At 34.5% G+C, this 23363-nt stretch overlaps 1 protein-coding gene, 1 long non-coding RNA gene and 1 other non-coding gene across 4 annotated transcripts; 1 reads left to right on the forward strand and 2 right to left on the reverse strand.

Annotated features, from left to right (window-relative positions):
* Window positions 1-55: 55 nt before the first annotated feature.
* Window positions 56-10035, reverse strand: LOC110377097 (zinc finger protein 260). Of its 2 annotated transcripts, none has more exons than XM_064041437.1 (12): window positions 9809-10035; window positions 9176-9307; window positions 8204-8953; window positions 7581-7708; window positions 7210-7284; window positions 6788-6920; window positions 5896-6008; window positions 5251-5305; window positions 4618-4740; window positions 4076-4186; window positions 3246-3361; window positions 56-2745 (listed from the first exon to the last, which is right to left on the reverse strand). In XM_064041437.1, the coding sequence occupies exons 1-12, from the start codon at window positions 9914-9916 to the stop codon at window positions 2643-2645; spliced, it is 1947 nt and encodes a 648-aa protein (XP_063897507.1). In that variant the 5' UTR covers window positions 9917-10035; the 3' UTR covers window positions 56-2642. The 2 variants fall into 2 exon arrangements, with proteins under 2 accessions (XP_063897507.1, XP_063897506.1); XM_064041436.1 differs by having other exon boundaries at window positions 5251-5344.
* Window positions 56-12820, reverse strand: LOC135118728 (uncharacterized). The gene is made up of 2 exons (XR_010277744.1): window positions 12574-12820; window positions 56-1440 (listed from the first exon to the last, which is right to left on the reverse strand). It is a non-coding gene; the product is annotated as an uncharacterized LOC135118728 (long non-coding RNA).
* Trnav-aac (transfer RNA valine (anticodon AAC)) lies at window positions 3627-3699 on the forward strand. Its single transcript has one exon. It is a non-coding gene; the product is annotated as a tRNA-Val (tRNA).
* Window positions 12821-23363: the final 10543 nt, after the last annotated feature.

Below are 23363 nucleotides of genomic sequence, written 5' to 3' on the forward strand. Positions count from 1 at the left end.
GCTAGGCAGATGATATTGTGCAGAGAGATTGACTCGAGAATAAAAACCACAAAAAGTAGAAATAATACTTTACTAGAAATAAAATAAACATTCTTATAAAATGTACACTTAAATTAATTGCATTAGTTTATACATAGTTACGTTGCTACGCGATCATTAATCATTATTACACGTTCACTCTTAGAAAATAACAATTATTTACTAAAATTGTAAAGTATTTTAGTATTTAGAGATCTATGTTATATATGAAAATTAATATAAGCTACATAGTTATGTAAAACAATATGATAAATGGCTGGCAGTGAATGATTGAAGCAGTGGCGTAGCGTGGGTATCTGCCGCCCGGGGCAGTTGTCGATTTTGCCGCCCCTTCAAGTGTATTTTTTTTAAAAGTGTTACTGGCCGTTTGTCATTTTTAACCGACTTCAAAAAAAGGTTTTTTTTGTATCGACGTTAAAAATCATCAAATGACCCTTCCCGCTGTGGGTTAGCAGCAAATTTTAATTATTTTTTATTTAAGACTCAAAACCAAGATTACGTAAAATGTAGTGTCACGTGTGTTTTAAGTACCAAATATTAACAATAATTAATTTTAAGTTTAATAAAAAGTTTCAACTTGTTTAATGTTTTGTTATTGTTAGACAGTTTTATGTAGCGGCGCAGATACTAGTTGCGAACAATTTTTTTTTTAATTGGGTAAATTTTGCCGCCCCCTAAAAGCTGCCGCCCGGGGAATGTGCCCCCCCTGCCCTCCCCCACGCTACGCCACTGGATTGAAGGTACGTTTTGAAACCAGAGATAGTATGAAATACAAAACATTTTCAATCACAGTGTAAATAAATGGATTTTTTTAAATATATAGACGATATTTCGAATATAAAAAAACCGGCCAAGTGCGAGTCGGACTCGTGCACGAAGGGTTCCGTAAATTACAGTTAAATCAACCTATCTCAAAAACTATAAGAGATACTTTGATCAAACCAAAAATCGTTGAAAGAGTTAATTAGCATGCATCACCTCTATTTTTTTTAGAATTTTATACCCCGTAGTTATAAAAATAGAGGGGGGGGACATACTTTTTACGACTTTGAGAGCTGATATCTCAAAAACCGTTCACTTTAAGAAAAATGTTTTTTAGAAAACTTTATATCATTTTAAAAGACCTTTCCATTGATACCCCACACGGGTATGTACATCGAAAAAAAAAATTTCATCCCTCAGTTACATGTATGGGGGGCCCCACCCCCAATTCTTTTTTTTACTATTTAGTGTCATATTTTTGTAGCGGTTCATACAACACATATTCCCATCAAATTTCATCACTGTAGTACTTATAGTTTCCGAGTAAATCGGCTGTGACAGACGGACAGACGGACAGACGGACAGACGGACATGACGAAACTATAAGGGTTCCGTTTTTGCCATTTTGGCTACGGAACCCTAAAAAATGATTTGATATTCTAAAATGAAATAAAGAAGTATACAATATATTATTACGATACAAAAAGAAAGATCTATCAATGATTTCTGAGCACCCTTATCGGCGGTTTCTCTATTCTATAAGGCAATTTTCCCTTACACCACCAATAAGATTGCTCAAAATCAGGCTATTAGGAATAATATTGTGATGTTTTCTATTTAATTTTACGCTATTTGTAATCCTTGTGGATCAACAGAGAATACATGTAGCTGCGTCTGCGCACATATTTGTGCAACACTATAATATTAATGCTCCATTTGAGAACGCACTTAACTAGAGGCGTCTTTAGCTCATCAGCCCAGGTGTAATCATTACTGTGTATATATTGAAAGATTGTGATTAGTATATATAGACCAAAGGACTTAGAGCAGTTGAATAAAAACAAGTTCAGTTCAATGTAAATATGGAAAGTAGGAGTTCCTAATTTCCATATAAGTAATAAAATATGATTTTTAACCACATACTGTTTAAAGAAAAAGACATTTCAAAATTGTTTATTTTTAGTTGGAGTAATATCTCTGAGCTGCCATAAAATATATTTGCTTTTATATACCTAAATAGTTCATTCAGATCTATTCTAATTTTGGCTATAAACAATATTTTGAGAAAGAGTATCTCCCTTAAAATAAATAAGCAGGTTATGTTAACATAATCTTTCATCATTATGTATATAATAGCGACCTACCGTAACGTTGTACTATGTAACTAAGGCTAGGTTACACCTACATTAAATATACCTTTATTTTGTCTTTTTTATTTGATTCGAGGTGATGGAAGCAATGCTTCTTCTCACTGGTATATTAAAAAAGACAAAAAGTAAATAAGCATGAAAACAAAAAATTACCGTCTTTTGGATTACGTAATCTATAATATTGAGACAAGTTCAAATATAGGACCCGTATTACCAGTATGTTTTATTTTCCCAACAAAGCGATTTTTTCACGTTAAGGACGTATTTTAAAGTTTTATTAGTTGTATTAAATGAATCTAAATCAAACACTCGTACACAGCCACATCACAGTTAGACTGGCAGCCGACCCCAGCATAGTTGATAAATTCTTGGCAGATGATAAAATGAATGTAGGTGTAACCCAGGCTCAATAGCAGAAATACGTTCATAAATACATTATTAATAATAACTTACAGTTATTTGTAGCACTTATCAATATTTTCGCGCGTAAAAGTTATCAAGCGTCATATTGTCGTCTGAATCCTCGTGGCCATACTCATCCTTTGATAGCTCGTCTGTTTTCTTTTTTCTATTCCTGTAAAGAAAATATATAACTATCATTATTACTAATATTACTATTCTAATGTAAGTATACATGTAAAGAGAAAATATAAAAATAATTACTCTTCTTTTTATGTATATCTTAGACACCACTGACTGAATGTGCAGGAAAACATTTCGAGGAAACTTGGACTGCAAAGTCTGAATACACCAACTCGCATTAAGCAAGCTTGGGGATTAATGCTCAATCCTTCTCTGTGTGAGAGGAAGCCGCAGCTCACACGTTCGACGATAAAAAAGGCTGATCATACCTAATGATGATAACTTATACTATAAATGAGAATCTTACTTTGCTGTCTATCAAGCTACAATTGACCGGATTTGAACGAAATCTGAGAAAGAACATTGCCTGCATTTGCATTCTATCCTAGTACGGGAAATTGTACTCTTAGCTCGCAGGTTTAGATCCGCTAGAAGCCGACCCCAACATAGTTGGGAAAAGGCTAGGCAGATCGTATGAATAAAATAACGTACCTCTTAGGATAGGGCTCCTTGAGATGGAAGGTGCGGTAGTGCAGCTTCATACTGCTGACTTGCTTGAAACGTTTGTCACATAACGTGCACGCTACTGGCTTCTCACTCGTGTGGGTCTGAAATATTGTGCAAATAAATATTATTTCGGAGGTGAAAATATTGATTATTGAATGTGTACTAGGTAAGTCAGAAAAAATGTTAAGTTTTACAAAATAAGTTTCAAATAATCTAAACAAAGTAAATGTGAGCACTTGTTTGTAGATAGTTTGAACAATAATAAGAAAAACTAAAATAAAATAAAATCACAGTTTTATTGTGCAATGTATAGTACTAATTATAAGTATTGGCTTTGGATCAATAATTTCGATCAGCCACGTATGAGTTTCCGTGGTGTAGCGGTTATCACATCTGCCTAACACGCAGAAGGCCCCCGGTTCGATCCCGGGCGGAAACATAGTTTTTGTTTCTTGTTTTTTTTTGCTATAGCCGAATTTTACAGTAATATTGACAGAAAAATGCCTTTCTCGCGAAAAGTAGGCACTTTTTAAAATTATTTTTACTTTTAGCGTACCTACGTGCTAAAACATCCCACCCCCAAAAAAGTACAACAAAATTGGAAGACGTTTTTCGCACTAGCTTAAAAGGCGTTAAACCCGCCGTTGTACAATGTGAAAAAAGTATTAAATAAATAAATATTACATTCTACCTATATCTACTGTTAAATTTTCCCAATCAAAATTAAACCTTATTGTTTAGATGTAAAGTTGAAAATCTAATAAAGGTCAGTTTTTCAGTAGCTTGATGTGTGTACAAATGTGAATTAATCTTACCAGTTGATGCGTGGTCATGCCGCCCTTGCTGCTAAACTGTCGACCACAAGTGTTGCAAGTATAAAGTTTCTCCCGTGTATGGGTGTTAAGATGGCTGGATACGCTGCCCGGCTGGAATCATATGAAAAAAATATATAAAAATGTGAGAATAGAATAAAACCTTGTAAACTATTATTTTACTCGCCCTTTGGTTTATAGCACGCTTCCTATAGGGAAAAATGGAATATTATGGGGGAGCTCTTTGCTCAGCAGTGGGACAGCATAGGCTAATTATACATATTATATACGTAAGTATTTTCTAATTCTAAAGGTAATTTTAGAGTAGGAGTTGTTTTCCGGTCACAATTTTGTATACTACCTTTACAGGTTCTTGTGTTTATATCAAACGATCAAAGCATTCGAGGTAGAATCATGGGTATTTTTCACAGCATTCCAGCACTCACAAAACGGAGTGAATTTCCGTCTGTTTTTTTTTTTATCACCTTATAACATTTGTTTTATTGCTGAAAATGAACCAAAAATATAATATGAATGCTACTAACAGCTAGCGACATGCCGCAGATCTCGCAGATGTGTCGCTCGTTGGGCGCGAAGAACGACGTGCGCGGGTGCTCCGCCAGGTGATGCTTGCGGCACGCGGCTTGTGTCGCGAAGTGCTTGCCGCACTAGGACAAACAGATAGACAAGTTATAGAATCGTGGGGATACAAAGTGTAGGAACATGGTGAAATATATAATAGGATATTGAGATGTGAAGACTTTAAGGCAGTTTGAGGGAGGAAAGGTAAGAGTTGTCGTCTTAAGGAACTTGAGAAGAAAAATGCAATGAATTTTCTAATCAACGGATGATGGGAATTTTATTTTGAATGCAATGAATTTTCTAATCCAACAAATGACGACTACATTATTACAAAAATATTAGTTGTATTTGGCAGCACAGAAAGTGTCACAATTCCTACAATTTCTCATAGCTTTTATAAAATGTAACTTTTTCCCAGCTTTGAATAACTTAAAGAAGAATTCATTACACGAGACGAATGGTCATTTCAATAGCAAAGTATTTAATATTTATTTAATCTCAAAAATGAATCACCTTAAGTATTGTATGTCACAGTGATGATTGTTTTTATTAAAACCTTTACAAATTAATATGTGGATAAATCTATGTATACTCACAATATGGCAGTCGGTGGGTATGCGAGTCAGCCTCTTGAGATTCTGGCGGCGTTTCCTGGGGTTACAAGTGATAGGTGCATTTATTTCTAAGTCTCTGCGAAATATAAAAATATACATACATCTTAGAGATGGTTACCCCATTGCCATAAGGCTGGGGTAATTGGAGGTACTCTGTTGTCTAAGTACCCGAATTATTTTTGTTAATTTAGATTTAATTTGCTGGGATTCAATCAGCTTTTATCAATGAGTGGCTTTTATGGATGTTATAAAGAAGAATAAGTTTGCCACATAAATATTTTTTTTGATGAGTTGTATTGAAGACCCTTTATCTTCAAACGTATCTGGTGAAAGCATTAGACACCCAGTTTATTTTGAATTTAAAACATTACTTATTTACTTCTTGTAATTCCCGTTCTTTAGTCCAATTGACAACAATAGTGACTTCTATTGTTCTTATGAATACCTAAATAACATTATCTACCTACTTTAATTAGTTTTAATATCAAATTGGTCTACCTAATAAATAAAGTATTTATCTATCTGTCTATCTACAACATTGTATAACAATATTTCACCTACTTCAATTAGTTTTTAGATCAAATTGGTATACCAAATAAAGTATATCTACAACAGTGTACAACTCACTCAATGCCGTCGACATGCATGGCGGAGTGTATGAGATGCTCCTCGTACGCCTTGCGCGTCTCGAACTTCACGTCACAGCGCTGGCAGTATTGCTCCTCGCCTTGAGGTAGCTCCTGAAAACAATGTATGTATTTGTGACGTCTTTGGGTATTAGACACTGACCTCTATATTTACCACTGGACAGGCTTTTGTCAACGTGCTTTTGTGCCCGTTTGATAATCGCCATTTTGGCGCTGTTAGACGTAGCGAGTGTTCGTGGTACTAAAATTATTTTACAGTGAACCAATGAACAAACACGTCTCTCACAGCCATTTGAAATTATACGTCAAAATTAGTTCTGTGGACACTCGCTTAGACGATATTTGCGCTTCAAATGGGCACAAAAAATTGCTGTCAAACGTACGGAACAGCCGGTCCAGTGTGTAAATATAGAGGTCAGTGGTATTAGACCAGATGTGGCTTGTGATTCCACCTTCGTGCTGAGGGAACTACTTCTCAGGGGTAGGGTTAATAAATAGCCTATGTTATTTTTCGGGATCTAGACTGAACCAGATTTCATTTAAATAAGTGCTGTCATTTTTGGTGTGAAAGCGCGACAGCCAGATAGTTCTTGTTTCTTGTGGTTTCATCTGCATCCCTAGGAACTTCTTTCACTCACCCAGGCATAATGTAGTTGCCAACAGTGAAAGGATTTTTCTAAGTGGTTGAGTAGCTTCGGAGCCTTTATTATATCTGTAGAAGTAGATACAAATTCTGACTACACACACCAGATACAGCTATGTTTTACATAGAGCAACCACCGCCTATCTGACTTCCTCAACCCAGTTAAAGAATTATTACCCTATTAAATGTTTTTTCTTCCTTCTTCTTTCTATTAAAAAAAAATACTTACAGAATCAGCATTAACATGTTTAATCTTCTTATGTATGCCGAGTCCGGTAACGCTGACGAATGAAGCGCCGCATAGAGTGCACACGTGTTCGCTTCTATGTGTGCGTAAGTGGGTGTAGTATGTTGTTAGATGCCTGAAATAATGTATAAGGAAATTAGTTAATTACTGCCAGAGATATTTAAAGTACCCACCAATTTCTTCTGAACCACGGAGGAACTCGCCATGACAAGACGCTCACACATCGGCAGACTTATCGCGTCAAACGTTGCTTTACGCAGCTGTTACTTTACCATAACCCGTTTCCGTAATATATATGGATGAATTTTGGCAGCCATTTTGAATTCCACCATCTTGGATTGTTTAGCACTCATACAAAATATTGGCGGTGAAACATGAATATAGGATTGGACTGTTCTACTCACTTGAATTCTTCGCCACAATGATCACATTTCCTTGTAACACCATTGTGATATTCTTCATGGAACAGTGCTGTCGTTCTGAAAAGTGATTATTGATTATAGTATATCAGTCATTTTTATATCAACGATGCTATTCCTATGTAAATGGTAAGTTCTGACAATAAGCAAGCATTTATACTTTTTTGCAAGTAAAATGCTGCACCGTTGCTATTTAAGCCTCCCTAACTATTAACTGATACAAGGGCAGTATTACATAAAAACCTATCCCAAAAAGGACACTCAAAATACACCACTACAAGCATATTGTTTGTCTTTCACTGGTTGCTACATTATTCGTTTCTAGTTTATATTGACTTGTATACTTAAATACTCACTCTAAAGGACACACAAGGTCACAGCGCAGACATTTGTACTTGGTGTAGTGTTGTCTCATGTGCTTGTTCAGGAAGCATTTCCATTTGAACCGCATGTGGCAGAAGCGACACTCTATTGGGCCGTTAGACTGAAAGAAAACAATTAAAAAACTATTATTTAATTATTGTCAGAAACATAAGACTCAAAACAGAAGAATTCCAAAAAATATGTATCCACATAAAAATCTACAACCTAACCAATGTTATATGTGAAAGTAACTGTGTGTCAGCTTTCAGGCCTGACTGAGCCAATGCCAATTCTTCATTGCTTTTGGCTATTGAGTGGACTGATAAGTCAAAGTCAAAGTCAAAATCGTATATTGAAAATAGGCTAGATTCTAGCACTTTTTCACGTCAAAAAATACAAAATGACAGCACCCCCAAAACGCCCCCCTTTCACCACTTCCTAGTGTTATGGCTGGGAAGAAGAAGTGGTGAAGAACAAACTTCCGATAAATGGAATACTGAATGGATTGGTTGAACTTATTCAGATGAATCATTGAATGGACTGCTAAAATGATTATCCAAGGTACATGAAATGCTTGAGAAATTATACACACTTAGTTTTATATAAGTTTACTTACCTCACTATGCCTTAATTTAGTATGCCTCTTCAACATATCCTCTTTCGAAAACCCTTTCAGACAATCAGTACATTTGTACTGAGCATTCAAGTACCTCTTGTGCTGCCCTCTAGCCTTAAACTCAGCATCAGCCTCTTCCTCAGTCAAATTTATTTTCAGCCAGTTATTAGGATCCATTTCGGCCTTTTTAGTAGTTTTAACTGCAAACTTTTTCTCTTTAGGTATAGTCTCCTTAGCTTTTTTCTTTTTACTATTCCCACCATTTCTCGTTCTCTTCTTTTTAACCGGTTCTTTAACCTCAAATTCTTCTTCATCCTCTGTGATAATTTTAATGTCATCTACAAAGACCTTTTCATTATCACTTGGCATGTCATCGTCGCTAAAACCTTTGTCTATTTCAAATATCTTTTCCGTTGGTATTTTTTCTTCTAAATCAATATCAAAAGGTTTGTCTTTTTCTATCTTTTCCGGTTCTATATTATCTTCTTTATTTTCTTTAATGTCTATTTTTTCTATGTCTACTTCTTCAACTAAATGCTCTTTGCTGTCTTCATAGTTATCGTCTCCGAAATCTCCGTCATCGCTTAAGGAGCCCACGTCTACTTCTAGAGGTACTCTTTCACTAAATTTAAGTTTGGCTGAGGTCTTAACTACGCAGGTTTTAACTCTCTTGTTTATGGTTATTATGCTGATTGGTGTGTGAAGGTTTTTGCTTTCTCTGTCTATTTTGCGGACAGATTTTTTTGTGAGCTGTAATTAATGGAATTATTAAGACTGACTTATTAATAAGGGTTACTTTATAGTAGGTCGGAGAGCTAATTAATAGTGAATTTTAATCTATTTTTACAATACTACAAATAGATTGATAACTATTACACCTTATGTGTTTAAAAATGGACATATAGGGTTAGCTTTTGTCACTCAGAACCCTTGAAGTACTTTTATATTTAAAAAAGAGTTATCATTACTTACCGGACCATTCCAAATGATTTCTTTGAGAGCCTTCTGGCCTATATAGCACTTCTCTTTAAACTTGTGGAACTTATGCAGTAGTGCGGCACACTGATAGCAGAAATATTTTGGTAAGCCTGCTTTTTCATTGACCTGGAAATAAAATATTATAAATAGTACTAACAAGACCAGATGATATAAATATACCAAAAACTGTCTCCTGAATCCCTCAATTAATCATTTATAATAAAAACTTATGATGAACTCAGCAAGCAAATATGTATCTTTATGGCTTTGAATGAAAGGTTCTATATAATTTACAAAAAAAACTCCATAAAATAGTTGACAGTGTGTTTAAATTAAAACCACAGCATATTAAAACAGTAATTAAAAAATAACAATAATTATTTATGAATATTTGGTCAATATGAGTATATAATTTACAGTAATAATAGGGAACTACTGGAACCTGTGACAAAATGATCCGACCATACATCAATCCTATATGAAACACTAGAATAGGTAACAAAACATGGGCCTATTAAAACCTCTTTTCTAGACTCTGGACCAGGTTATATTGTATTTTTAACATTCCAAGTGATAAAGGAGACTAAATACAATAAAGGCAGACTACAAATACAAAAACATTCTTACTTTAGTAGCCATAATCTGTTCGTAAAAACTCTTCAACTGAAATTGATCATAATCATACATTTTAACATCAGTAGAGAGGCATATACGACATATTTTCACTCTGGACATCTTGCACTGTTTATTATAAACAGGATAACACACAGAACTTGATAGATAAACAGGAAAATTTATGTAAATATGAGTATTTTTAACTGGGCATCAGTACAGCGTTATTGTAAAATGACAACTACAGTGTTGCTAGCAAATGATTTCAAAATCTCCTAAGGTTTTTTTTTTACTTCAATCAAAAGTTATTATTTCATTCTCCAATTAGGTAACGCTTTTAAAATGAATATAATTTTACTATCATAATATTAACTTCATTTTTCTTAATGTAGTTAATTTGCAAAAGGGTTTATTAAATCTTCTTCTTCTTCTTAGCGTTTATCCCGTCTTGTGGCGGGGTCCGCTTTCCGTATCTTCTTCTTCCACTTCGCTCTATCCTGGACATCTTCCTCTTTGAGTTCGCAGATTTCCATGTCTTTCTTTACGACACTCAACCACCGCAGTTTTGGCCTACTACTGGGGTTTATTAAATCTCTGTAATTAATGTTTCTATACATAAGGGTAGGTTAATTAGGTTAATAGTAATAATTATTGGTTACCTACCTGTTAATGAAACCAAAACTAGGTATTCAAGTTTAATCTATCCTGAAAGAGTACCTAACTCAGAAGTGGTTCTAGAAAAAGCATAAATCCCTAAATAAATTCTTTAAGCGCTTTAGTAGGTACTGACAAATTGCTTAGTTTTTTAGCTCGGAAAGAAAAACTCAGTCATCACTTAAATTAAGCTTGTCTTTGGTATGCCTAATGTCGGAAACTAACGATTTAGCGGGCCTAGTTTCGTGATTGGTAATATTTTTTTATAGGTTCAATCACCTTTGAGTAAGATTGCCCAGGCTGATATTTGCAATTTAATTTTGGTCATAGTTATTACCAGACAGTGTGACAGACTGGATCAGACAGTGTTAAAACATGATAACATGCTTCCCAAATTAGGAAATCAAGTATAATTTCATTAATCAGAACCTCATAGACAGATTGACTGCGGTAAAAAAGCTTCTCTTTGATTGATCAACATTTTTTGATTGATTGGACCAATCTTTAAAACCCCTCTGGAATCTACCCTTTGTCTGTTACTGAAAAAAATAGTTGCTATACCTACTTACTAGGTAAAGTCTTAATTACCAGGAATGTAGGTCAACTAAATTCAGCATAACAACAATTTAGCTACAGCATTTAGCTAATCCTGGACACCCTGATAAGGTTAATTCTCACATATGTAAAACATTTCACAGTAACAATGAAGTACGTCCTATTCGTCATAAACCAGGAGCATGTTAATCTGTTTCGAAACTGTTTGGACCTTAGATTATTAAACCTACCGGACTCGCCATGAGAACAATTCTCTGTGCGAAAGAGTCTAGGTAGTCTGCCAATTTACGTAGGTACCCAGGTTACAGCCCCGGATCTAGGGGGGGGCAAGCCGGGGCCTGTGCCCCGGGCGGCAAATCCAGGGGGCGGCAAAATCAGGCGGCTGCCAAATTCACAGACCAATGGATAACTCATCATTTATTCAATTTTGACCACGGTATACGTAAATAAAAATAGCACAAGTACAGCAATTTCATGGCCATATCAACTTGACCGATACCCTGAGCGCGGAGTAACACAAGCTGCATGACTGCACGAACATTTATTATTCACGAGGCGAAGTTTTAGCAAACTAAAATTGATTAAAAATTATTTGCGATCATCTATGAGCCAGGAATATCGCATATTTATTTTTATTTTAAATCCTAAATTACAGATTACTGTAATAGTTACCTACAGCGCCACCTTAACCTATGGTGCAAGGTGTGCGAATAACCCAGGCGCCTCGGTCTCAGGGGCGCCGCGGGACGCCCCACCACCACGAATTTCGATGAAATTACACCCGTTTGATAAGGAAGTTCCACATTGTATAACGATACTGACAGGCAAAGTTCCTAAAAAATGCGCCTTCGCTTTGTTTGATTGATCATTTTCATTATTTTTTACTTTTAACATCCTCCAGCGAAGTGAAAAAAATCTCGCTCGCTACGCTCGCGGTTAAATGACAATGTTTGTACTGTTTTTCTGATTGTTTATTATTTTTATTGACTCGGTCGTCGGTCATTGATTCGGTCACGGATCACGTTTTTTGTACATAATTCCCAGTTTAATTTGTGAGGCTTCCTACAAATAATTTAAAAAAGTTCGCTTTACAATGTACTTGATCAGATAATTTTGTGTCATAAGCTCACAAAATTTCGCGCTCGCTTCGCTCGCGAAATATTATACAACATCGTCATCATCACTGCTGAATATAGGCCTCCCCCTTAGATCTCCACAGATACCTGTTGACCTGCATCCAGCATCTTCCGGCGACCATTATATTATACATGCATTGCCTTAATAACTTCATAAGTCCACGCTGTCTTACCTTTTATAAGTTAAATGAAGGAAACATTTTTTTATGGAGTCCTCAAAAACAAAAAAGTTTGCGCTTCCGACTGCTTGTTACTTTACAGCGCTTTTTAAAACATATTAACTTTTGTGTCCCAAAATTGAAAAATTTGCGCGCTCGCTTCGCTCGCGCTTCTTTTTACAATTGCCTTGGTCTGTCTCGACTTTCATAACTTAAACCTGGGAAACAGTTTGAGCCTACAATGATTGGACACATTTTTTAAAGTCCTTTTACCTACCAAAAAAGTGCACTTCATTCGAACGTTCTTATTTATATTCCTTGTAACTACTGTAAGTACTTCAATACATAGTTGGCGCTTGGGTGATGATTGCACCCAGGCGCTACATGAGCTAGAGACGGCCCTGCCTGCCTACATATTCATAGGTAATATTATATGGATGATAAAGGTGAAAATAAACATAAGTAGGTAGGCGGGGCGGCATTTTTCAGATTTTGCCCCGCCTAATAAAAATTGAAGATCCGGGGCTGCCCAGGTACAACACAACTTACTGTGAAACCCAATCATAACCTTGAGGTTACAGCAGCCCTAGCTCATAAAGGGCTTAAGAAGGAACATGGTGGGTTTTAGTCAGAAAGAGTCTGAACCTCCCTCATCTTGCACACTCAGCGGGATTGGTCATTTGAACATGTACCACAACAAAGGAGTTCTTACGTAAGGCACGTCAATGGCGGAAGGCACTCCTGCTGGTCAAATAGTCTAACGTTTGGACTAATTGTGTTGTACACACTGCTGCAAAGTTCGCTGAATATATTGACCTGGTTTGCTGTATGGAACATGCAAATCATCATCTGCCTACTGCCTAGCCTTTGCCCATTGATTACAATTTTTTGATAGGCGACTACTTCATCTTCGCAGTGATAATTGTCGCTGGTGTGCTTGCATAATATGACTGCAGTATCCTTTGGTAGATACTTACCTATTTTAAGAAAATAACTAAGACATTGATCAGAGGCGTACCTACGTAGCGAGGACTAACATAACATGAGCGGCTTTATATAAGCAAAGGAGGCCCCTATTGTCAGATTTAAGTTCGCCATTCCATTAAAAACTGTGTAGCCTGCTAGTCTAAAATATAATAGAATATTTTCGCATAAAAATATAGCCGGGTTATGAGGTAGCACGCAATGTAAGATAAAAATTAATTACATGCGTGGTGGAAACCTTTGCCGGGTAGGTATAATAATTAGTTTAATTTCAAGAGTGTGTGTCATGCATAAATGTCACCTATTTAGTACAAAAAGTGGAATATGAAATTAATAAAAAATATTTACGTTAATTTTATTCAAATGAAGTAAATATTACATGTCGAATATATAGTGATGAATTTAATAATTCTACCACAAATTAAAATAAAAATATCACCATTGTTTGAAGCTGTGGTCTTTGCAGTAAAAAAAGATAAAAAAGGCGGGAAAAACCCATAACGTCACAATTAAAGTTTTTCTTGCTTTATGCATAAAACAAAAACAACTGAATATCTATTTAGAAGATTTATTATGTGCTATGCGCAATCTATTTATGTCACCAAAAATAAATTGCGGCACAAACTGCTGGATGTAAGTAAGCAAATCGCAGCACCATAACAATCGAAAAACAATCCAATGGAAAGTAATAATTATGGTGGGTGTCTTTACTTGTGCAAATTTTATTGCAAGCCGCCATCTCCGAATCTGAGGGAAACTGTAGTACGTAGGTAAGTATAATACCTATTGAAACTTAATTTAAATATTTTGTTTAGGTAGTTCAGAAGTTTTCAAAAATAATGTCCTAATGCCATTTGCCTAGTTGACAAGTAGGTAACTTGCCTTCCTATAAAGGAAAAGTAAATAAAGTAAAAGAAATCTGATTTAAAAAGATCATGTAATGAATTTTGTTGGTATTTTTGTTCATATTGCAAAATGGAATTGTAGTAACACAACGATGTAGTTAGTAATTAAACCCATAAGAGCGAGTTGTAACGCCGCGTCTACGTAGAACAGTCCGCACGCGCGTATCTTGCTGAATGACGCGCGGTGCAAGCGTAGCACGTTCTTGCATAGCTTTCTCTTGCTATCTGCAGTGCATAAAAATAAGCTAAGTTAGCTTATTCATCGTTATAGAAAAATATTATAACGGTGAACATAGAAATATTAATTTTACTTGAAAATTAATCTAAAAAATTTATGAAGTAATTATCACTCCGTTCATTAAGATATATTGTCTTAATAATAACTATACAATAATATATATAATGTATTAATGATAGCTTACCAGAACAATTAATTGTCTTCAAAATCTGCAAGCAAGTATCTTGAGAATTTTGCATGGTTATGTAGAATTTCTCGCAATGTTGATTCAATATTGCTTGCAAAGTAAGGTTTTTAATTATCCACATAAATAAGAACATTGTGATATAAAATGTTGATTCCTGTAACAAAAATAAATAAATAAAGAGACATAAATAATATGCGCTACTGCTTAAGTCTGATGGAAAATTCTGGTACTACAATTTTTTTTATGTAGTCAATTGTAGTCACAAAGTGATCGCATGAAATACATATAGATGCTGGTGCCGTATCTAAGACTTCTTTCGTGGCGCGGACTATACAAATAAAAACAGATACAAATTATTCATTTCCCAAGTTAAAAAAATATGTACAAAACTCACCGGACACTTTACAAAAGCACATGATTGCATTACATTTATTAATTCCTGAACGTTTGCTAAAGTATGAGTACAAACTTCAACAATATAGTAAAGTATCTGAAAAAATACTCGCTAATGAGAAAGAGTCAAAACATTACATGTAGAAACATTAAGGGCCTTATCATACTAGCGGATTGCGAGCGTCTCGAAAGCGTCCAAAGCGGAGCGAGAGCGGAGGACGAATAGCGAATGCGACGCGAACACGCTGCGGCTGCTCAGCGAAGACGTCGCGAACGTACGGCAAATTCGCAACGTTTTCGTCGCGTGTTTGTAGCAAATTAACGACGTACAATACACTTAGTAACAAAATGGATTCAAACAATAATCGAATGGAAGAGAGCGACTACTTTGGTTTTTCTTGCAAACGAATAAAATACTGCTTTTCGCGACGAATTCGCTGTGTATGCGCGGCGTGTTCGTTGCGCGCCCGTAACGTATTCGTCGCAATCCGCTAGTATGATAAGGCCCTTAGCGTGATAGAAACTTACGAAATGCTGAAAACAACTTTTAAACATATCATAACACTGTAATATATCAACGTAAGCCTGAAAAAGTTTCTTGCAATCATACAAATTACCCAATTGATTAGAGTTTAGAACTTGGATCCATAATACGGTTGTATTTTCCAGTAACTTTAAGACTCTCATAGCATAAACTATACTCAAGTCAAAAATTGCCAAAACGTAAAAATAACCGACGGTAGCATCGAAAAAGTCTGACAATAAGCAAAAAACGGTTATCAAAAGTGTTTGCAAACTTAGAAAAAGCGTAATAATTATCCAATTCCATACAACAAAGTTTTTAAAACATCTTTCAACGTTGATTAATCTGTGCACTCTTTGAAATGTTAGGACAAACTGTATATTCTTCTTGCTTCGAATAACACTATCCACTATATTCAAAGTATAACCAAAACCGTAGAAAAGAGTATCGTAAGTAGTACATGCTATTAAATAAGCAGGTTCTTCGTCAAAATCTGGACTTTTCAGTATTTGGTAGTAAAACGTTTCCAGTATAAACATGAATATTAAAGAAGCAATCGCTGAAATAAAGTTAGAGACACGACTATTTGGAATTATAAAATTATCCTTGATGCGATATTTTGGACAGAAAGTAAGGTACTGCATCAGATTCAATGGTAAAAGCATCGATTGCACATCTTTGTCTACAGTATTCATTTTAAAATTAATTTAACAGTATCCAAGAAACGTATTATATCATGCTTCTACTAGTCTTTCTCAAAAGACAAATTAAATTACGCTATAGGAAGTATTCATTCACTTAAATACTCCATTATTAATGAACTTTGTAATCATGTTAAGTCTTCATAATAAAATTAATAACACTTAACATAATAATCACAGGTAGCCCACTATTTAAGTGATACTCATTTTACTATCGCTCTTAAAAAGGTAAAAATGTGTCAGAAATGTCAATATTGTTTCTTTTTTAGGGTTCCGTACCCAAAAGGTAAAACGTGACCCTATTGTTTTCGCTCCTCTGTCCGTCCGTCCGTCCGTCTGTCACCAGGCCGTGTCCCATGAACCATGATACTTAGAGAGCTGAAATTTTCACAGATGATGTATTTCTGTTGCCGCTAAACAAAACATAACGTAGGTAAACTAGAATTAAATACATATTTTGGGGGGCTCCCATACAACAAACGTGATTTTTGTGTCCGTTTTATAAATAATGTTACGGAACCCTTCGTGCGTGAGTCCGACGTGCACTTCGCCGGTTTTTTTACCAGTCTCCATACAAAATTGAATGGCGTTGTAACTTATAGTGCCCCCTATTTCTGCGGTCGCGTATAAGAGACTATTTAAGAAAGACTAGATTAACCACCCGAATACTTCTTTGCAATCTACGGCTACTTTTTTTGCTATATTTATTTTCGGTAAAAAAAATAGGATCAATAACAAAACAATTATTTCGATAACATATGTATAGGTAATAATTTATTTACGAACTTCACTTTTGTCATTATTTGTTCACTATAGCATATAATAATAAAAAAAAACAAGTATGTATTTAGTTTTATAAAAATGCAAACTGTAACAAAACTACAATATAGTTAGTGAGTAGACTCATAAGAGCGAGTTGTAATGCCGCGTCTACGTAGAACAGTCCGCACGCGCGTATCTTGCTGAATGACGCGCGGTGCAAGCGCAGCACGTTCTTGCATAGCTTTCTCTTGTCATCTGTTATAAAAAAGATTAATGAGTCGTAACTTGTCAGAGCTAAACGTGGCTTATCTTGGACTACATCATTATTGAAAATTCACTACACTCATGCATAATCCTAACTAATATTATAAATGTGAAAGTAACTCTGTCTGTCTGTCTTCTTCACGCCTAAACTACTGAACCGATTTGTGTGAAATTTGGTACAGACATAGTTTGGAACTTGAGAAAGGACATAGGATAGTTTTTATTACAAAGAAATATAAAAATAAAATTTAGTCCGGACATATAGCGCCATCTATTAGTCAAACCAAAAATCTTCCGGAAGTCACCATTCCACGCGAACGAAGTCGCGGGCAAAAGCTAGTACTTGATAATAAAGATAACTGAACATAATTACTCCACACTCCTTAGCATCCCCCAAAAATGGGTTCTAACACTGAATGTTTTTTACGTCGGATCAGTAATTGCTAATCTTAAGAAAACTCGTCAGATTTATATTACTTAAAGTATAAAGTATAGATAAATATGTAGGGTTGTTACCAGAACATGCTGTGTTCAAAACAACAGCACAAGAATCTCGAACACCTTGCATGGCTATATAAAATTTCTCACATTGTAGGCTCAATATTATTTGTATAACATTCTTTTTCATCATCCAACCAACTATAAATAGTGATAGGACCCATGTTTCAGTCTGTAAAAAAAAATATGCTAAAAGTTTCTATAGATATATTTACAAATACGTATTTTCATATCCGATTCTAAAAAATACGCACTTGGTGAAGGTAAACCCAGCCTATTTTGAGTAAAATTATCGCCTCTTCAGCATTGATTAAAGAGTAAATAAATACTTCCGAAATATAATAAAGTATCTGCAAAGTGACAAAGAATAGGTACTCAAGTCAAAAAAATAAATGATGATCAAAAAGTTAAAGTCAGTAGAGAATTTACAGATCAAAATACTGACGAAATGTTGAAAACAGCTTTTGAAGATGTCATAACACTGTAAAATGTCAACGTAAGCCTGGAAAAGTTTCTTGTAACAATTTTCTTCGTACATATCCTCCAATTGGGTACAATTTAGTCCTTGAATCCATAAGACGACTTGATTTTCCAACAATTTAATGATTCGAATAGCGTAAATTAAATTAAAATCAAAAATGATAAACATGTAGTAAAATATAGTACTTGAAGCCAAATTGAGATGAATGCAGTGAATTGTAATCAGAGTAAAATATCAGCTGATATAAGAGATGACAGTCAACCAATTGTAAGCAGTGAAGTGGTTGAACTTTCTTTTGATATTCAGAAATGTGTGGATTCTTTGCACTATAAGGACAAATTGAATATTATTCTTGCTACACATGATTCCATCTAAAAAGTTCATAATGAGACCGAAACTAAAGTAAATGGAGTCGAAAGTATAGGAGGCTAGCAAATAGTAATGTTTTTCTTTATCATAGTGGTCGTGAAACACTAGTTTGTAGTAACACAATTCTAGGAATAATATTAAAGCCAAAGTCGCAATGGCTGAAATAATTTTATAGACGTAACTGTTAGGAGTTATAAAATTATTTTTGATGCAATATTTTGGGCAGAACTTAAGGTACTGCATCAGATTCAATGGTAAAAGCATCGATTGCACATTTTTATTCACAGTATTCATTATAATTTCACACAACCGAAAGGTCCTTCAAAGGTAGTTGAACTAAGAAGGTCGATGAAACATTAAACGTGTGAAATAAGGTGGGTAATGTTCATATAAAAAATATTGACGTCATTAGTGAACCTAAGTAATGAGAAGTGTAAGTGCGTAAGAAAACTACATATACACTACTAAATAATTGATTACCGCGTTCTTTATGTTAGGAATCATATTTTCTTACAAATCTTTTGCTACGGTTCCACCCGTGTTCGCGAATCACTTTCCGCAACCGGGTGAAAAAAAACTTATGTCTGTATATGTCCTTTCTTGGGTTCTGTAAGTGTATCTGACTATCTGTGTACCAAATACAATATAAATATTTTCAGTACACAGACACACAGATAATATTTGTTCTAGTTTCTTCAAAGTAACGGTTTGCAGTTGCGTTGAGGTAACTTATAGCCCAATTTGGGGAACTTAATTATTTATATTATATTTATTACTTATACTTTAGACCGGTCGACATTTACCTGTTTGATATGTTTGCATTCATCATCATCATCATCAGCCTATCGCAGTCCACTGCTGGACATAGGCCTCTCCAAGTGCACGCCACTGAGATCGATTTTCGGCTTCTCGCATCCAGCTCCTGCCAGCCGTCTTTTGCATTACATTGACTTAAATTGCCACTGGCAATATACCAATTGTTTTTATGTAAAACATTCAATTTACTTGATAAGTTCTTTCTTCTCAATAAAACAAAACTATTGACAAATGAATTTAATAAATAAATCATAATAGCTTGAACTGCAGCACAACAAGAATATAGTTAGTGATTAGACCCATAAGAGCGAGTTGTAACGCGGCGTCTACGTAGAACAGTCCGCACGCGCGTATCTTGCTGAATGACGCGCGGTGCAAGCGTAGCACGTTCTTGCATAGCTTTCTCTTGTTATCTGGAGAAAATTACAATTTTAATTAGCTGACGAGCTTTCAAAAAACCATAAAAATAAATAATTGGGTATAATAGTCACCAGAACACGTTGATTTTAAAACAAGTAAACAGGAATCTTGAACATTTTGCATGGCTATATAAAATTTTTCACAATTTTGGCTCAATATTATTTGCAAAATATTATTTTTCATAATCCAACTAAACATAAATATTGTGACTGACCATGATTGGGCCTGCAACAAGACATATACAAAACTTAAAATCTTTCAGCCTTAGGTACTACAAAAACTTAAACATCTGTTGAACACTTGTCTAAAAAAACTGTGGCTGCAAAACGGACCTTATTTCAACGTCATAATCTGTCATTTTTTAGACAAGTGTTCAACAGATGTTTAAGTTTTCGTGGTAAGACGGTTTGTTTCGCAACTTGACAACGTATCAACGAACAAATCAATCTTAGTTCAGATTTTTATTATTTTTGCTCGATTTAAGTAATTTTTTTTATACTTACTGGTTTACTGGAATTGAAATCAGTTTTTAAGAAATCTATTGTATCTTCAACACCAATTAAAGAATAAATGAACAATTCTACAATATAATAAAGTATCTGGAAAAATAAACATTGTTAGTAAAGAAAATAACTGAAGAGAGAATTAAAAAATCTAATCTGATTTTCTACTTACAAAATGTTGAAAACATAATTTGTAGATATCATAACATTGTAGTATATCTACGTAAGCACGAAAAAGTTTTTTCAAAAGAGTTTCTTCACACAAATAATCTATTTGGTTACAACTTAAAACTTGGATCCATATAGTGACTTGATGTTCCAACAACTTAATAGTTCTAGTGGCATAAATTAAGTTAATATCGAAAATAAGTATGATCAAGTAATATATAATGTGAATGTAGAATTCTGTATGAACGAAAGTCAAAGGTACCGAAACAAAACATACGCTTACAAAAGAGATTACAATTATCCAACTACAAACAATAAAGTATTTGAACCTCTTTTTATTATTTATCTTGTTTCCTTTAGTCAAAAATCTATGCACTCCTTGTAATCTAAGCACAAAGTTAATATTATTTTTGCTTCCCAAGATTCCATCCATAAAATTCAAAATGAAACCGAAGGAAAGATAAATGGAGTCAAAAATTAAGGAATACATAAAACGGTAATACTGTTTTTCACTTATATTATCGATAAACACAATTTTGTAGTAATATAGTTCTAGTGAAAGTATTAACACTAAAGTACCAATCACGGAAATAACGTTTGAGACGCGACTAGTCGAACTTATAAAATTGTCTTTGATGCGATATTTTGGACAGAATGTAAGGTACTGCATCATATTTAATGGTAAAAGCATTGATTGCACATCTTTGTCTACTACGGAATTCATAGTGAAATAAGTTTTTTTTGTTGATACACTGCAATATCTGCATAACTTCAACTTCATAATTTATATTCTCAAAACTAATTAAATAATTTAAAGGCTCAGACAGTCAGCTATGTTGCTGACTATTAACTGCTTCAATGAATGCAATATAAATGATGGATACAAAAATGCCTACCCAACGATGCTTATCGATAAATGAAAAACTATGTCATTAGTGGTAAGTTATAAATACGTCACCTTCACAGTTTATTAGAGATAACAAATTATTTTAATGTATTGAAGTTTTTCGTGTCATAGTTTATTCAAACAAGTTTATTTACCTTTCTGTGCGATATTTACAAGGAAGATGAAAACGACATTGTAGTCTTCTTTTGAAAGATATCAGATGACTTAAACCTCTCACAATTATTAGAGACGACAAAAACTAATTCATATCATATTCGGGCTTAAGACTCAAGTTTTTAACGTTCAGCTTTTCCATAAATTGACAACATAATTCCACCTATCCTCTAAAAAGGCAATACCTACATACATTCTATAAAAAAGGGTAAAACCTTTGATTGAATAGCACCCCCGGAATCCTTTAGACGCAGGATTAAAGGAAAACTGATCGGTATGTCGGGATAAAAATATAGCTGCATGTTACGTAGGTTTTTTTGACCGTAGTATTTTGATTAACAATGATGTATCGAAGTATCAAACATGGCGTAACCTATTTTGTTTTTGTAACATTTATTTTGAGTTTGATCAGAACCAAGAGTTGCGCAGTTACTAAATAACTTAGTTTTGAGTTGCGTTAATTTAATCATAAACTTGAATTTATCACTTTTTAGAGTTAGTCGTCCTATTTTCGTGACCATGATGAAGATTAAATTTTGATCAAGATTCTCAAGGAATTTCCGGAAAACATAATAAAAATATTGGGTTATTAGAGTAAGTAGTTAGATTAACTATTACTAATCATATATTTTCCATATTTCAGGAACAATAATTAGTCCCAAGACAAAAACTAACAACGAACATCTCCAAAATTTTCCGAAACCAAGGTGAGTCGGACCGAACAAGGTTTTTGACATCATAAATATGCATCCAGAGGAAAATATAGCCGTTATGTCTTCCTATTTACATACAAATTGACATCTGTCAGGTACATCCGCGTCAGTTCGGAGTCTTGGGACGAATTACATCTCTGTAGGTTCTTAGGCTGTGTCTCCAATAGGCAAACTGTTAGCAACCGACTGAGTTTTTACACCCTTCATTAGCAGCTCTGAAGTGGACCAAAAGTGTTTTTTTTGTGAATATAATTTAAAACAATTTTGTATTATATGGTGGTGCCTTTATTTTATGCAATGTACACACCATATATACAAACTTAAACTACTTATCTTTATACAAATCTAAAAATAAAATACTATATACAAAATATATATAAACATAAAACATATACATATAAAATAACATCGATCAGGTGTCGAAGTATTCCTAAGCATAACTGTCCTCCGGAAACGTGCCCAGAAAGCTGGCTGCATTGCCACGTTGGAATGGCAATGCTAATTCTTGTAATTATATAGTTGTAATTTTATAAAATCTAATTATATTGTAATAGACAACAGTGTTGCTGGGAAGCTTGTTCTTCACTGCTTCTTCTTCCCAACCATAACACAAGTAAGTGGTGAAAGGGGGTGTGTTGTTGATGGTGTTGGGATACTTTGCAGCTAACTCACAGTTACGGTTCAGTCGGTAAAAATTTGCCTACTTTGGACAGAGCCTTAGTTGCTTAAAGGCGAGGGTTCACAAAATGTTTAAAAAGAATGGAGTTATTTTTTTCTGAGGACAATTGTAGATCTCCTTTGGGTCGTTTTGGTATTTCCAGACTTATTTTTTTTCCACGAGTTATATAGATATCATTTCTGAGGACATGTATCGAAAAGACTAAACTTTTCCACCTTAGCAACTTCATTTTTTGGTATTTTTGATAAATGATTATTTGACGATTATATTATAAACGATTATGTTTATTAATTATAATAAATTGAGTCTAAGCGACAGTTCCGTAAACATAAACCGACCATAGTGAGCTTCGAACGAAAATGAGGGAACTTAGAATGAAGTGGAAAAACTATATCGATTCGAA

Source organism: Helicoverpa armigera, chromosome 25 (genome assembly GCF_030705265.1).
Source record: "Helicoverpa armigera isolate CAAS_96S chromosome 25, ASM3070526v1, whole genome shotgun sequence".
In the NCBI taxonomy this organism is placed as follows: Eukaryota; Metazoa; Arthropoda; class Insecta; order Lepidoptera; family Noctuidae; genus Helicoverpa; species Helicoverpa armigera.

Bases quoted from the DNA above. Each gene is read 5' to 3' on its own strand.
- LOC110377097 (XM_064041436.1), bottom strand. From the start codon at position 9,916: ATGTCCAGAGTGAAAATATGTCGTATATGCCTCTCTACTGATGTTAAA. The intron at 6,921-7,209 runs GTGAGTAGAACA...ACATTATTTCAG, and splicing joins CATTGTGGCGAAGAATTCAA to GCATCTAACAACATACTACA. The intron at 4,741-5,250 runs GTGAGTATACAT...TGTTTGTCCTAG, and splicing joins TACCCACCGACTGCCATATT to TGCGGCAAGCACTTCGCGAC.